This window comes from Cantharellus anzutake (genome assembly GCF_015039405.1).
Source record: "Cantharellus anzutake strain C23 chromosome Unknown EI90scaffold_10, whole genome shotgun sequence".
Lineage (NCBI taxonomy): Eukaryota > Fungi > Basidiomycota > Agaricomycetes > Cantharellales > Hydnaceae > Cantharellus > Cantharellus anzutake.
In genome coordinates, this window is record NW_024066960.1 from 424,074 (window position 1) to 439,786 (window position 15,713).

Sequence of the window (15,713 nt, forward strand, 5' to 3'; positions counted from 1 at the left end):
CTCCCATACACCCTTATTTCATTGTTGACTCAGGAGCATCATCACATATGACAAATGACTCCTCTCACTTCTCCTCATTCCATACTCTCCAACCTCCAACACGCATATGGGTCGCAGATAATCGCGCTATTGAGGCCCATGGCATGGGCAACATTGTCGGAAAGATTAGACTAAGCGGAAAAGAGCAATCAGTGATCTTCCACGACGTCTTATACACACCACAAATCAGTGACCCACTCCTTTCAACTACGAAGTTGAGTGAGGATGGAATCAATGTGTATTTTGACCGACATGGGGCAACCTTGATGCATGCAAGCAATAGTCAGACATTGGCAAAGGCCCCTCGGAGCCAAAACCTGTGCCGACTCCGCATTGACATCACCAAGCCCGAACTTGCCCACATAGCCATCGTTACTAAGGTCAACTCAAATGGACATGCTCTTCTGACACAGTTGTCACCAACATCAAGAGCAACCTTGACACTATGGCACCGCAGATTGGGTCACATAGATGAAGATACCATACGAACCATGGTCAAATATGGGTCGGCTAATGGGATTCAAATAACAAGCGGCGAGTCTATCCTATGTACCGCATGCCTGAAGGGAAAGAAAACCCGAGCAATCATTCCCCATGCGACCAAAGAACACGCCACAGAGGTTCTAGGCAGAGTCTTCAGCGATATCTGTGGCCCCATCGAGCACCCGACGAAGGAGGGCCACCGCTACTTCATTACCTTTACAGACGATTACAGCCGATACACCACCATCATGACTTGTGTGTCAAAGGACAAAGCACTTGACGCTTTCAAGTTCTGGAAAGCTCATGCAGAGAAAGAAACTGGAAAACAGTTGAAAATTTTCCGTTCAGATGGGGGTGGAGAATTCACGTCACAGGCCTTCAAAGCTTATTTGAAATCAGAAGGTATAAAACAAGAGGTGACAAATGCCTACACACCGCAAGAAAATGGCGTCGTGGAGAGGGTTAATCGAACCCTGAACAACCTAGCCCGCTCTATGATTGCCGATGCGAATGAAGTCCTTGAACAGAAAGAACTCCTGAAGAGTTTCTGGTCATTGGCAGTCCGCCATGCTGCCTGGATCAAGAATCGGACTTTGACATGAGCAATTCCCAACAATATCACACCATTCGAAGCGTACTTCGGCGCGAAACCAACTCTTGTGTCTCTCCAACTATTTGGATGTCGAGCCTTTGCACATATCCCGGAGAAGTACCAATCGAAATTTGGAGAACAAGTAGTTGAGGGAATACATGTTGGATTTGCGGAAGACAAGAAGGCATATTTGATTTTTGATCGCAGGAAGCGCCGATTGATTGAGTCGCGCGATGTGACGTTTGATGAAGTAGAAGGAGGCGATGAGGAAAGAATAAGGGTAGAGGATGACAGTGGAGATGAAGAGGAAGATGGCCCTAATGGAAATGGGAGAGAAGGTCAGAACAACGATTCAGGGGGGAGTTAAAGGTCGGAAACGGTGAAAAAGATGACGACGCACCTGAGATGACCCCTAGGAATCGTCAAGAACCATCTCCTATCGATAATCCTCTCAAACAATCAGTCACACCCACTGAAACACCAACACCACCAGAACCGACAGTTCCGTGCCGATCTGCTTGCCCGAACAAAGGAGTCCCACCAAAGCACCCAGATCAAGACCCCAAATCGATCCTAACCTCGTATTCGAGACGAAAGAACAACAAGGACAAAGATCTGGAAGAGAAAAACGAATCAGTGGGCGAAAATGAGACCGTGGATGACAATCACACACCGACAAATAATACCGAGACGGTGCTACTTGCAACAGAAGCACCCCAATCCTACCATGAGGCAATGAAACGAAAAGATGCCTCGGATTGGCTCGAAGCGATTGTCGAAGAATACCAAAACTTGAAGCGATGCGGAGTGTTCATTGAAATCGACGAACCACCTGATGCACGAATCCATGAAAGTCGGCTAGTATTCGCAGAAAAGGTCGGATCTGAGGGTGAGCTAACTAAGAAGAAAGCAAGGGTAGTGGCAAAGGATACACAGAAGTTTATGGTGAAGATTACTTCAACACTTACTCACCAACTCTTGGTCACGATACCCTATTTCCCTGTCTCGCTTATGCCGCATCCCGCAATTTGGAAATCCATCAACTGGATGCAGTCGCCGCATATCTCAATAGTGATCTCAGGGAAGAGATCTACTTACGACCTCCAGTTGGCATGCCCACAAGTCCGGACAAAATATGGCTACTGAAGAAAGCGTTATACGGACTAAAACAAGCAGCACTGGAATGGTATCGTACCTTGAAATCCCACATCACCTCCATTACTTTCGACCAATCTGGATATGACCCATGCCTCTACGTCAGGGACCAGGATCATTTTATCCTAGTTTATGTCGATGACCTGTTATTATTCGGACGCAACACAACGATTGAGAAAGTGAAAAGGCAACTCACCACGAAATACGAAATGCGAGACATGGGCGAAGTCCACTGGTTCCTCCAGATGGAAATCACCCGCGACCGAGCTGCTAGAACCATCACGATCAATCAGTGCCAATATGTGACACGGATATTAGAACGATTTGACCTACAGAATATGCAACACTATGCAACTCCAATGGCTGCAAACCTCAAGTTACCTAAGCTTGATTCACCCGAAGTTAACACTCAGATTTACCAATCAATGCTTGGGTCGCTCATGTATGCCGCCATTAGTACGCGCCTGGACATCTGCTTTGCTGTCGGTCTATTAGCCCAACATGCTATAGCTCCTGGAGAAGACCACCTTACTGCAATGAAAAGGGTCTACCGCTATCTCAATGGAACCCGAGACCTCGCGCTCCGGTATGATGGTAGTAAATTCGAAGACCCGGTGGGATACTCGGATGCAGACTGGGCCGGAGATCCCAGCACCCGGCGCTCCCTGTCTGGCTATTGCTATATCTTCTGTGGTGCTGCCATATCTTGGGCCTCGAAAAAGCAGCCTACAATTGCTCTGTCAAGCACAGAAGCAGAGTACATGGCAATGACTCACACTGGAAAGGAAGCAGTCTTCCTCCAACATCTCTATGGCGATGTTGGTATCCCTATCCAGACTCCACTCTATCTCCTGGTAGACAACCAATCAGCGATCCAGATCGCTGAAAACCCTATATTCCACACACAGACGAAACACATAGAGGTTAGACACCATTGGATCAGAGAAAAGCTGGAGGATGGAAGATTGGCAATCGAGTACATACCAACAACCGATCAAGTTGCAGACATCTTCACCAAACCACTCAATGCCGAGAAATTTGTGAAGTTTAGGGATGCATTGGGGTTGGTTTCAGTGGGCGCACGCTGAGTGGGCGTGTTGGAGTGCAGCGCACGTTCCGGAGGTTTCTGACCAGGTGACTTTCACCTGACCTGTAAATGAATACTTTTCCCTTTTCTATTATCGCGGAATTATCCGCTACCGACTATACGGACATACCCGCTCTTTCTATTCATTTCCCTTTTCCTCAGTTCTCCACGCTATTCAGCTTGAGACTGAGGTCAGTACTACTTTCGTTCTTTCTGATTTCCCTTCATATCTAAATGTGTATTATCTTTAGTTAAACTACGCTAGGTAATGTTAACTAGTTCTCCACGCTATTCAGCTTGAGACTGAGTTAAACTACGCTAGTATTTTCACATTTCCTAATTAGGAAGATAGGTGGACAATCATCTGGACTGAAATTTTTTAAAACTCAGTTTCACATAAATCTGCTCTGATACAATCAAAGAGCATCCAGAAACTATCCATTTGAGCTATTTAAAATGGTATAATGCTTTGGTCTACAAGTGCTGAAAGGAAAGTTTGCCGGAAGCAAATTGAGTTGTCAAAAATTAGCGTCTCAAACTATAAGATGCATGCACTAAGGAATTTTCACGGTCTTTTTATCTGTTAACACTCACCGATGTTTAGTCCATAATAACCTGATCCTGTCCATGGAAGCAGCGATGGAGATGAGGAAAGTGCGGTGTGTGCTTGTATTGGTTACATGTACAGTGTCTGTACAGATCAAGCTGTAGCAAGGGTGAGGTGGATGGGCTCCTAGTACTGCTGTTTGATGTATTTATCGCTCAGTTTTCCTGTATGTACAACAGGAGGCACAGGAATAATAATATTTGAATAATCAATAATCGTGTCAGGCTTGTTTCGGACTCTTATTCCGAGTCTGTAATATTCAGAGAAGTGTTCAGTCACGGTTACTACCAGACATGGCTGTTGCCCCACTAAATCTGGTCTGTGCTATCACTGTGCTATCCTCTGTCAAAGTATGTGGGGTTTTCAGAAATATTCTGCGCTTGTGCTGCGATCACTAACCTCAGTCTCAAGCAAATAATGCGAAAGAGAACTGAGGGAAAAAGTGATTCAATGAGCGGTAATTCCCATGTAGTTTGGGAGCGGGATAAGTCCGAAATGAATACAAAGGAATGAATAAATAGATGTGGCTCGCTCGGCCGTGGGAATGTGGCTGTACGAAAACTCGCACGGCCGCTGAACAATTTGTACTCCGACCATAGTCTGGGACTCATCAGTGCGGTTCTGAATGCGGATTTTTTTTAAATTGTTGCTAAGGTCTCATAAAGGGTCCTTGTATCTATGTCCCAATTTGTTAATCAATACAATGAATCACGTGCCGGGAAATCTCGGGTTCTCATCTAGTCATGCCTTAGCAGCGTGATGGCGGGGGTGGCCGAATATATTGTATCTATCCTAAAAAACTTGCCATATGAGTGCACTTATCGAGGGCGCATCATCCCTCAAGCGGAATGAATACGACAACAAGCTTGATCAATTTCGTAGGAGTTTGGCACATTTCGAGACTCGATCCGAAGAATGGATGTGTACAATATTTAAGGAATGGCTGACAATTGCAGCACCCCGACCATGGCAGATTTCACACTCACTCGACCTGTTCAAAGGACAGGAAGTATTTCTAACAGCCAAGACGGGAAGTGGGAAGTCCGTCCTCACCTTAGCGCCGGTGATTGCTCGAAAGATTGCTCAAAAAGATTACATTGCGGTGGTTATCTACCCAACAGAATCACTAATAATTGACCAAGTCAGTACCTGCTTTCAACAATGCTATACACTTACAAACCAAATTGGCATCCAGGAAGCCAAGGCACGTCAGAAAGGCGTCCGGTTTATCGGAGTGAGCGCCAACATCCTTGCCTCCATGGCAGCCAAGGAAGGTCGCGATCTGTGGAAAGAAATTAGTGACGGTATATGGGATGTGATTGGAATGGGCCCGGAGATGCTGCAAAGCCCACCAGTGGCTCGGCTATTCCGGAATGAGAATTTTATGCGGAAGCTTGGGTTCATCTTCATAGATGAAGTCCACCTAGTACTTCAATGGGGATTAACATTCCGGAAAGATTACCTGAAATTATGTGAACTGCGCGCGCGTTTACCAACACGGATCACCTTCCTTGCAATGTCCACCTCCCTTCATGATGATGCCCGTACCAAAGTCCAGGGAATCCTGGGATTCAAGAAGAATCAGTTCCATGATATCAAACTACCCATTGACCGCCCTGACCTGAAATATTGTCCACGCTTCCTTCTCAATTCCACCGAAGGGACGACATTCCCCGACCTTGCCTGGGTCATTCCCCCAATCATCAATTCATCGCTTGATCTTACCCCGACCCTCTTTGCATGCCGTACTATTAACAAAGTAATGGTGCTTTGTCAGTGGCTTGTGATGGAACTAGCAGAAGGGTTGCCTTGGACGGATGTGATCAAGTGCCGTGGAGTGGCATCAAAGATGGTATCGCCCTTTCACGCGGAAATGGATGACAGCGACCGTCGAGAAGTGCTTGCCGGCCTTTGCGCAGGTTCCATCCGGTACATTGTCGCTACCGTTAGTGCTAATGTCGGAATTGACATGAGTGTTACCAATGTCATCTGTATCGATCTTCCCAACTCGGTCGAAGAGTTGACACAGTGGGCAGGACGAGCAAGTCGGGATGGCAGTGGTGGGATGTTAGTTGTGTACGCAAACGAAGATCTCCAGGTCGTACCTGCTGAGCATCGAGATTTGAAGACATATGTGCCATCGAATGCTAAGGGCCTCACAGTGGCGAAGATCGAGCGTCGTGATAAAGTACAAGCGATGGTACAGCCTGCGCTGGTCGAGTTCTTCAATCCTCACCCCAGTGACTGCCCCCGCATGGTACTATGCCGATACTTTGGTGACGAGTTCAAGGAAGTGGCAAACTGCTGTGAACGGTGTGAACCCGGACCAATGGAATCCCACCTCGCCATGGTAAAAGACTACATGGCCGTTCTTTCTGGGAAAAAGCCGAAAAAGAGCAAGCAGGTTAGCCGCTTGCCTGGGGAGAACTTTCGTAAGCCATCAAAAGACCTTCGCGAGCATGCAATAAATGATCTGCTGAGTTGGAGGCACAGCGTCTGGAGAAAGCGACCATTCAGCTTTGATTCTCCTGATGATATCTCACCTGAAGTTATCGTCGGTGATGGTGATATTCGTGGCCTTGCAGAGCGGCTATACACGATCTCCACGCGCGAGCGTTTAGACTTTGTGGTCAGAACCTGGTTATCAGTCAGGCCTCTGTCGGAAGCCGAGATAGATGGACTGTGGGAGAAAGTTCAAGCACTTAACGCGGAATTGCAAGAGATTATCATTAAACGTGTCAAGGCAACGGAGGCACAGAAAAAGAGGTTGACAAGAAAGAAGGCTACACGCGAGAAGCCCTCAACATCGCATGCAAGTGATGGTGCCGAAGCGATAGATGGTGATGGAGGGGCAGGGCGTGCCACAGGGTCCAAGGAGCCAACAGGGGATAATGGTGAGATGGAAGATGGGGGGAAGTCAAAGCGAAAGAGAGTGCGATCGGCACGTGGCCTGTTAATGGACGAAACTGTCATATCCATACAATCCCGACCTCCGCTCCGGGCTCCCGGAACTCCGAACCTGACTTCCGGAGCCCTACTTCCCTTCCGTCACCTTCTCCTTGCCGACTCCCAAAAGGTTATCCCACCTCCGGCTCGGACACCACCTTCGGTCCGACTCCGGAACATTCCGGGTCCGACCCCAACCTCGACACCTTCCAGATGAGTACACAACACCTATGTCCCCGACTCCGGACCTCCGCTCCGGAATCCCGTTGGCGTCTCTGTCTCCGGAACCTCCGGTCTTAGCTCCGACCTCGGACTTTGACCCCACCTCCGCTTATACCCATTGTATTGGTTAGCTCATTCCATTTAATTATCTTTGCCAATATTCCGGAGTTTAACCTCCGAGTTCGGACTTTCCGGACTTACTCCGGACCTTGCAACTATTGCATTGTCCATTTCAATTCCGCTATTCTCCCTCATTCCTATTTGGGCTGCTGCTTCCTTTCTATTCAGTCAGCTAGCCATTCCCGACTCCCATCCTCCTTCCTTCCTTCTTGGGCCTTGGCCCTTCATTCCTCCTTTGGGAAACACCATTGAGTCAAACACTTGACCCTCGGTGTTGCTCCTCTTTCCATCTCCCTTTGTCTCCTTTTGTCCTACCCTTGTCCCTTTTGATTCCGGACCCCTCCTTATATACAATGTACCTAGTAACTTGTAACCTCAGTCCGAAATCAACTTGAATTCCCCCAAGAGACTTTCCCTCTGCTAGATCCGAAATTAGGGACCCCTAGGACAACCAGCAATGGCACAGCGCTCCGCCTGAGTCGCTGAGGCCAAGGTCCTTCCATGCTAAGTCTCCGATTCCATTCCGGAGTCGTCCGAATCCGCGCATTCTAACAGAAACCCTGCAATTAGAAAAGCAGGCATAGACAGCTGGGCGCTGATTCATAAATAGAATACTCACCTATCAAGTCATGTACTTGTCCAAGAAGTTGCTCAATGCCCCATTGCGAAGTTTTGCATAACCATGTGAGAGTGCATCAATTGCCAAGTAGGATTGTGATCGGTTTGGATGATAGAGATGATGTCGCTGAACTAAGTACGAGTGACCCAGTAAGTTGATGTCCGCTGTCAATTCGGCATCGGTTCAGTTCGATACGGTTTTGTGAAGACCAAGCCGATCCTTGATCGTGTTTGCAAGTTGACCCAGTGGCACGACATTCAAGGAGACGGCCTCCCGAATGAACCTCGAATCAAACCTTGCCAAGCGTCCATTATGCACCCGCTTGATTGCAAGGTTGTGGTGCTCCTGAAGGAGATCTCTCTCCTTTCGCCCCCCAACTAACCCTGATACATTCAAAATGTACCAGTCAAAGACTGCCTTCTTCGTCGCCGCCGTGAAATTGAACCATAAATCAATCGCTTGATGTAAAAGTTCGTGGCCATAATTGCTCGCCCCAACGCCGAAGAACCACATGCGTAGCCACTGTTGCTTGGTTAGTTGGCACTGTTTAATCCCAAATTCCAACTATTCTCACCTTAATCACTTCAAACGTCTGTCCTACATCTCCTTCCTTCACGCTACTCTTGAGCTCCCAGTAATGAAGCAAATCTCGCCAAAGAAATGCATTGTTGTGCATTAAGATGTCGCCACGAGTGTTGTTTGGCATCTCGAAGGTGAGAGATTCATTATCGAAAGTCAAATCAATATTCATTGATGCTCCGATGCAGTCATTGGCATTACCAGCCTCGTCATCACTTTCGTCCACATCGTCTTCATCGCTTTCACCCTGCTCACAGCTTCGTCGGGCCATATTGGATACAATCGAGGGCTCTTCTGGCATTGGGAAGAGAGAGTCCAGTTGAGGATCGATGAAGCGGGCGAAGTATGACTGGCCATCGCTTACATCGGGTGACAAGGCCATGTAACCGGAACGTGTCGAGCCAAATGCATGGTATGCATCGCAAGCAAGGCGGTAGAGATCGTTGAAACTACATGAATGGAGAAAGTTTCCTTCCTTTGTGTATGCCTCGAGTTCTTCGGTAAGGTGCATCGGCTTCCTGTCCTCCCGGACAGGGCATTTCAAAGATTTCTGGCGAAGTATATGTCTAAGAAAACTTACGAGTGAGCTGTGAAGGAGGAAGTGGGAAGTAAAAAATACCTGATGTAATTTAGCGTCATCGCTGTGAGTACAACTTCAATGAGTCTCTCAGCGGGATAGAAATCCACTTTGTTGGGGTTTAAATTCCGACGAAGTTTATCGGCAGCGAAGCGAAGACCAACGTCGCCCTTTTCGGTCTGCTCTGGCCAGTGAGCTTTAATTATCCCTTTGAGCATTGCGAACTTCATGTGCCAAAGCTCGATAAGCGGTAGGACATAACGGTTTGAAGAGAACCAAGAAGACCCTGAAGCTGTGTGGCGCTTCAGGGTTCGGATGCGTGATATTGTGGCCTGATCACCGGAGAATGGTATGAGTCGTCCTTCGACAGCATGTGGAGGGATCCCAAGTTGGCGTTCGATGATGTCGCGGATTGTCTGACGGTTTCCCATAGTAGTTGCCTCATCAAAGCCCGACGTCTCAAGGGGGATAACTTCGGTGATTTGGAGTGGCGTTGGGTGAATCGCAGCAGTTTGCCTGAAATTGTCGAAGTCGTTCTTGTGTCGCTTCAGGCCAGGTATGTGATCGAGTAACAGACGCAATATGTTGATGACACAGACGTTTTCCAGGTGCTTGCGGTCAACGTCATCCCAAATCCTCGTTAACGTGATGTCATCACGTTTGACGTGCCGCCGGCGTTCCTCATATTCAAAACCATCGAAAGCATCTGCAGCCACGCCAGGCTGCATGATCAAGGTGGCAGCAGTCCCACTTTCCATACATGTTTGTGAAGAGAGGGATGGCCGCCAGTCTTTATGGTACTGATTGATGTTATCATAAACGACATGGAATGAAGCCAGCTTGTTGACCCAGTTAGCCCCTATGTTGCGAATTTTCTCGGATGCAACCGCGCTCATTGAGTATAAGCGCTGAAGAGTTGAGCTATTCGCGACTGCAAGTCCGATGTGGCCAGTGATGGATTGTAATGACTTTGAAGAATTCTCAGAGAACATGAGTAATCCCATGATGCTCTGGAATTTGTTTAACCCTTTATTACAAAAGTACAACAGCACCATCAGCACAACGGTGCATCCCTCACACGATCATCAGTTAATTCGCTAGCAAGTACTGAATCGTTCACTCACTAAATAGGGATCTCGTACGTGATTCGACCCACGTCCCTTCCCAGAGTCCCTTAATTTCGCTTCTTTCAGCTGCTCCACCCTCTCCCCACCAACTGCAATCCATGTTAACAACATCCAGGTCACAGGTGCGACGCTGAGGGCCATCTTCTGGACTGTGTTAACAGAGAAGTCTAGGACCGTATCCCAGCTAAATCGGCTTGTCGCGGTGTCTCTTGCACGCAAGTAAGGGCTTTTGAGAAGAGCCCTGACTTCTGTCTCCAGCCGGTCAACAACGCGTGCAATAAAGTACTCCTGTAGCTTGCTGTACGTGTTCTTGATGTCTGAATGAGTTCCTGGCTGAGAACTCATCATTGGAATAGCGTATTCTGGCAGTGTGTCATAGGTGGGTTCATACGATTGCTGGGGCTGGGCCCATGGATGACTGTATAATGCATGGACGATGTCAACAGGGTGGTTCTTCACGGTACGTCCCCCTATGAACCACTTGAGCATCTCCTTTGCTGATGTACTTAAGTGCGTGGTATCCCCAAAAAGCGTAATGAGAAACTCGCCGAGTGTGATATCCCGCGATCTCAGTATCGACAGTATCAGTTCTACTGTTGCCAGAGGCTTGGGCCTGGGCTGGCTGCCCAGCAGGTATAATTGCTCGGGGGCAGAGCTATAACATGAAGGGCACCTCGAGGTACTTTGCCATTTATCACACTCCGTCGGTGTCTGGGAAGAACTGGATGCCATCCATTCCGACTCGATGGTATTGAATGCGTTGCAGCTCCTGGCTTGGTCTTCTCTGTTAAGCTGCTTTGATGGTGAGAGTGGTTCTGGTGGGCTTCCAATGAACTCTGCCCGTTGGTTGGCAATAACAGCAGTTCTTCCTGAATTCTCGCAGATTTTTTTCACTGGAGAATCCTGGTCCTCTGCAGCTTTGCGCTTGGGACGGCCCCGTGATGGAATTGAGGTAGCAGGGCTGTAAGTTTCATTGGGGTGAGGTCTAGAAAATATTTTTTGTTGTCTATAGCCTGCAAGATTCCCAGTCTGACCAGGCGTGTAGAATATCGGTAGAGAAGGGATCTTGACTTGGAATGCATCCATTGTGGGATCGAGAAAAGAATTTGCACTTGTTTGTACTGTAAATATAAACAAATATCTTTCATCCCGAAGTTCTCCTTCCATTCACTTAAACTGTATTGCTTAAGTAACCCATGGCAACTGTGAGGACCCTTTCTCGACTGTGACAACCATTCAGTAAAAATCCGCATTCATCAACTGGGGTTTGGTTCCAGCCTCTCTTTATTGTTACGAAGTCAGAGAGGCTGGAGTCCTGCCTACTCCGACCAAGTTGATAGCGCCTCCAGAAAGAGCAGTAGCCTCAATGCCCTTGTTCACCTGGGTCCTGTGCATGCCTGTGCATGCCAAGGGCAGTCTTCGGAATAACAAAAAACCTGTGATGTTTACTCGGCAAAACGCGCGAGACGAAAGAATGAACGCTTTTACATGAGCGTCAGACGGCATCCAAATCGTGCATTCCTGTTGTTTGCGACTGAGAAGAGCCGCTATCTGCCAACTGGTGGCCTTGTGTTTCTTCTCATTCTCAAGAGCCGATGCATTCATGCCTGCGTTGCTCGGAGTGGTTCATGTTGGGGTTGCGGATCCGTGCAAGATCTCTGTGAGCATCAGCTTTAGGCGAGACAATAAACTCGCGTTGGGTCATGGTCTAGAAAGAATAACAGTTGTGCCAACTACCGTATAACATTACGAGAAAGTCAGGACATAATGATTCTCTGATGGTGTAGCGGCCGAACGAGTTGCGCCGCATCGTCTTCCAGCGTCCCAGGCGTCCAACGATATTGTAACACATTTACCCGTGAGCAAGCTCATATCCATAGTGCCGTAGGAACGGTCTCAAGGTCTCGATGATTAGATGAACGTCCTGCTGAGGTGATGGCGGAGGGTGTGAATCAAGAAATACAGGTGTCGACGAATTTGCTTGATGGCCATCTCCTTCCGGACTGTCGATGCTTCGGCCGGTGAAATCGGCGAATTGCTCCGATGGCACAACGTTGATGTTAGCACCCCTCTGCGGGGGCGTGTGGGTAATGACCGATTCTGCCCCTTTCCTACGCGCTTAAGAGCTGGTCGTCACCGTGATCGCAGTGCCCGCGCAACCTAAACCCTGCCTCCTTCGCCTAAAGCCAGGCTTTTAGTGACGAACAAATTAAACATTGCCTCCTGTAAACATACAATAGCATAAACTTTCTCCACAAGTTTGCTGATCTTGTCCAGCGATACATTCTGAAGGAGGTTACGCTCCCTGTGCGAGTCAAGCCCTACGATATAGTCAGCGGCGTAACACGTGGATATGAAGTTGAAGAGGGGACCTGACATGCAAACGCGTTGTCTGGCGTGACTGGCGTTCAGCAATTGTTAGAAATTATGAATACACTCCCGAGGCGACTTACTCAGCAGGTCTTCGGCTGTTGAAGGGGTGAGTAACGACCAATGAATATCAAACTAGAAGACAAACTTACCCAGTTGTGGTTTCGGCTTCGATAGCAACGATGAAAGGAGGATGGTAGCCATGATGGTGGCTATACTAGGCTCCTCGAGCTCTTCGGAATAGGCCCGCATAGCTTCGCGCTGGAGCTTGCCAGACTCTGCTGCGCTTTTGCTAGCGCTAAAACGGAAGACCCAATGCAACATCAAACTAAAGTACTCGTCGGGGTTCAGGTCCCTCGAGAACATCGAGCGTCGCATGAATTGTTGTTCATCGAAGATGCCCGGGAAGTAGCCTTCCGCAAGGCGGACGCCACAGGACATGTCGATGCTCAATGGCAAAGCATGCACGGAGGATGGTTCAGAGCCTTGTCCTTGATCATGGTGACCACGTTGGTTGCCGGCCTCGACTAATGTGATGCATTATGCGACCGTTATGGAATTAACTGCTACAAACGACGAAAAGAGGATTCGTACCTGGGGGTGTTTCATGGGAAGCGTAGTTGATAATGTTGGGCGGAATCCCAGCGACGTCCACAGCAGTTTGATAAGGCTTGTTCCCCCTTCTCTCACACTGAGGCAGTTAAATAAGTTAGTGCGTGAAGATTTTTGCCAGCGTACAGGAATCCCGGATTTGACACATTGTGAACATTTCGCATCCTTCGTGCTCCAATCTCTGTCACAACGGCGTTTCCTATACCAAGTTTCAACATCAGGAGTTAGGACCTTCCCTCAGTTCAGCATTATTACCTATTATTTGTTTGACATTCATGGCATGACTTGTTGTTTTTCCGACGTTGGGCGCCTGGGTGCCTGTCTTCTGCCAGTGCCAAGGGAGCTCGCGATTCTGGATGCCTGTCCTGCACCATTCCAGATGGGTAAGAGTTCATTGGCACGATGGGATGGGAAGAGCGATCTGGGGGGGCCGGGCGAATACTTGGGTATTTATCCCTCTGGCGGAAGGTGGAAACACTGCGGAAGCACCTGGCGCCGTATGCGGTCGGATTAAATGCATATGGCTAGATCATGTAGATGAGACGCAAACTGGTTCGATCTTCCGAATCGCTTGGCATACATATTCATTTTCACACCACGCGGCAGGCCCTTCAATGAGGATTTATTTTTTCCTTCTCGAATATCCCTAGCTCCTTGGTCTTACAGCCTTTTGCCACCTGCCGAATTGGAATCTTTTCACCTGTTGATTCCTCTCGCTGAAAACAACGGTGTTTTTTTCAACGTTTGTACTGTGTCGCATATTCTGTTTGGCGACTTACCAAGTTCCCAGCCCCTTTCCCCGTGTGTGTCCATCTTGGCATCCGATTTCCATATCACGTATGACAGATATCCCGCGGCTTCATTGTTACGTGGCAGTGCGGTTATCCACTTTTGTTTCGAATATCATTGTTTTTTACATGTGATTTTAGTCGCGCATTGAGACGTCCGAGATTGGTAAGACCAATTTGGAGTTTTGCCAACCTTTTCCACATTTGAGGCTGTCCGTTCAGTGGTGGGACCTGCCATGCGCGCCAGGCGGTGTTATCGTATATATATTATCCCCATCGATCAAACCCATCAAGGCCCAAGAACACCCCCGTTTCTTCGAATGAGCTACCTTGCTATCAGTGTTTCGCCGCATGCCTAGATACTACAGTGCTTGCGCTTCACACTTCGCTTTACTCTGAACAGCCCTTGTTTCCTTTCGCCTGTCCCAGCATGAATCTATTTCTATTTCTTTTTTCTGTTCGTTCCGCGAATATAAGCAGGCTATAAAAATATGTGTTTAATTGGAATGCAGACATCCAACAAACACAATCCAATTTTTCCAGTCATTCAGAGTCTGGAATTATTTAAAGGCAAAGCAAAAAAAGGTGGTAGGCGACAAATCACAGTGGAATCAGCATACACCTTCACGGACTACCGTGCCCAAGGACAGACAAAGGAACATCATCAAGGGGCACTTTTAATGCATGCGAGACATTGTTACATGCAAGAGGAAGAAAAAGCACATGATTAAACCCAAGTGGGGGAAGGAAAGTAAAAGTCAGGCGAGATGACATAAAAGAAAGCATGTAAAGAAAAGGGAAGATGATGGATATTACGCAATTTTAAATTTAATGGAGGCACGAGATTAAATATGACTTGTGTGCGCCGGCCTCAGCGCCTCAGTTTTCTTCTGGGTATCCGCCGTGCCCTTTGCTAGGTCAAGTCCTCGTCTGTACGCAATGTTCTTTGCTTTATGTCTTTAGACTGTTCATCCGCGATGTTCAGTTTTTCTTAGTTGTGTCCATATTTCTGATTTCTGCTGCTTGATCGGTACGCAGGTTTATTTTCTTTCTCTTTACACGCGTCCGCTGTACGCTTCGGCCTCCGTGCCTTCTCTTCTGCGTCCGCGGTACGCTTTGGCTTCTCAGCCACCACCTCTTGCGTCCGCTGCACGCTGTTGCTCTACAGTCTTTGATCTCTCTTGCGTCCGCGCACGCTGGAGTTTATTTTCTTTTTCTATGACTCTGACATATATTTCTAACTAATTCTCTTATTAGTTTTGGTTAGGGTGGTTGGTTGGCGTTGAATATTCGGTCTTGCATTGGATAAGGCAGTTAGCCTTGGTTACCCTTTGCGAGTTGGATCCCGGATGTTTACGGTGTCTTTCTCTTTTCGGCTCATGCCTTGTTTTTGTAACCTCACTTCTTCTCTTTTGTTGGCGCTTCTCTGCTGCTACTCTCACTTGTCTTCATCGTTACCCTCCACCTGCCCCATCGCCTCCTTTTTTGGGGGGGTTTTTTGTATCTACCGGCTCGCTTCAAATCAAGAGGCTTCGACTTCCTGTCGGGGCCGTCGCCACGCTATCCATTACGCCTTCGCCCACGCACAAGTGGCGACGCTTGCTGAAAATTGGTAGTAACTCTGAGTGGTTAGTAATTCTGTGTGCAGAGTAATTACACTCGTTGATTGAGATACAACGAACCACATTCCCTCTTCCCCACTCTCAGTCAATAACTCGCGCTTATACAGCTGACCGAGCCCACGCTTCCAGACCCCTGCAATGTCTGACGCCATTGACGGCAGATCATCA

The 15,713-nt window shown here is 48.0% G+C and overlaps 3 protein-coding genes across 3 annotated transcripts; 1 reads left to right on the forward strand and 2 right to left on the reverse strand.

The window, feature by feature from the left end:
• Window positions 1–8,053: 8,053 nt before the first annotated feature.
• EI90DRAFT_3119237 (uncharacterized protein) lies at window positions 8,054–11,239 on the reverse strand (the record flags this gene model as incomplete). Its single annotated transcript, XM_039063192.1, has 4 exons — window positions 8,054–8,392; window positions 8,445–9,015; window positions 9,069–10,099; window positions 10,151–11,239. 4 exons carry the CDS (start codon window positions 11,237–11,239, stop codon window positions 8,054–8,056), a joined length of 3,030 nt encoding a protein of 1,009 aa, XP_038919587.1.
• A 1,718-nt stretch (window positions 11,240–12,957) lies between these two features.
• EI90DRAFT_3044183 (uncharacterized protein) lies at window positions 12,958–13,992 on the forward strand. The gene has a single exon (XM_039059317.1). The coding sequence runs from the start codon at window positions 13,059–13,061 to the stop codon at window positions 13,647–13,649; it is 591 nt and encodes a 196-aa protein (XP_038919588.1). The 5' UTR covers window positions 12,958–13,058; the 3' UTR covers window positions 13,650–13,992.
• Window positions 13,993–14,815: 823 nt separating this feature from the next.
• EI90DRAFT_3044188 (uncharacterized protein) lies at window positions 14,816–15,515 on the reverse strand (the record flags this gene model as incomplete). Its single annotated transcript, XM_039059318.1, is given in 6 exon segments — window positions 14,816–14,855; window positions 14,909–14,922; window positions 15,173–15,174; window positions 15,190–15,198; window positions 15,209–15,323; window positions 15,334–15,515. Coding segments are annotated over 5 exon segments (263 nt in total), but the record flags the coding sequence as incomplete, so codon positions are not given.
• Between the last annotated feature and the right edge of the window lie 198 nt (window positions 15,516–15,713).

Excerpts from the sequence above, each read along its gene's own strand:
- EI90DRAFT_3044183 (XM_039059317.1), top strand. The coding sequence starts at position 13,059 with ATGCATTATGCGACCGTTATGGAATTAACTGCTACAAACGACGAAAAG.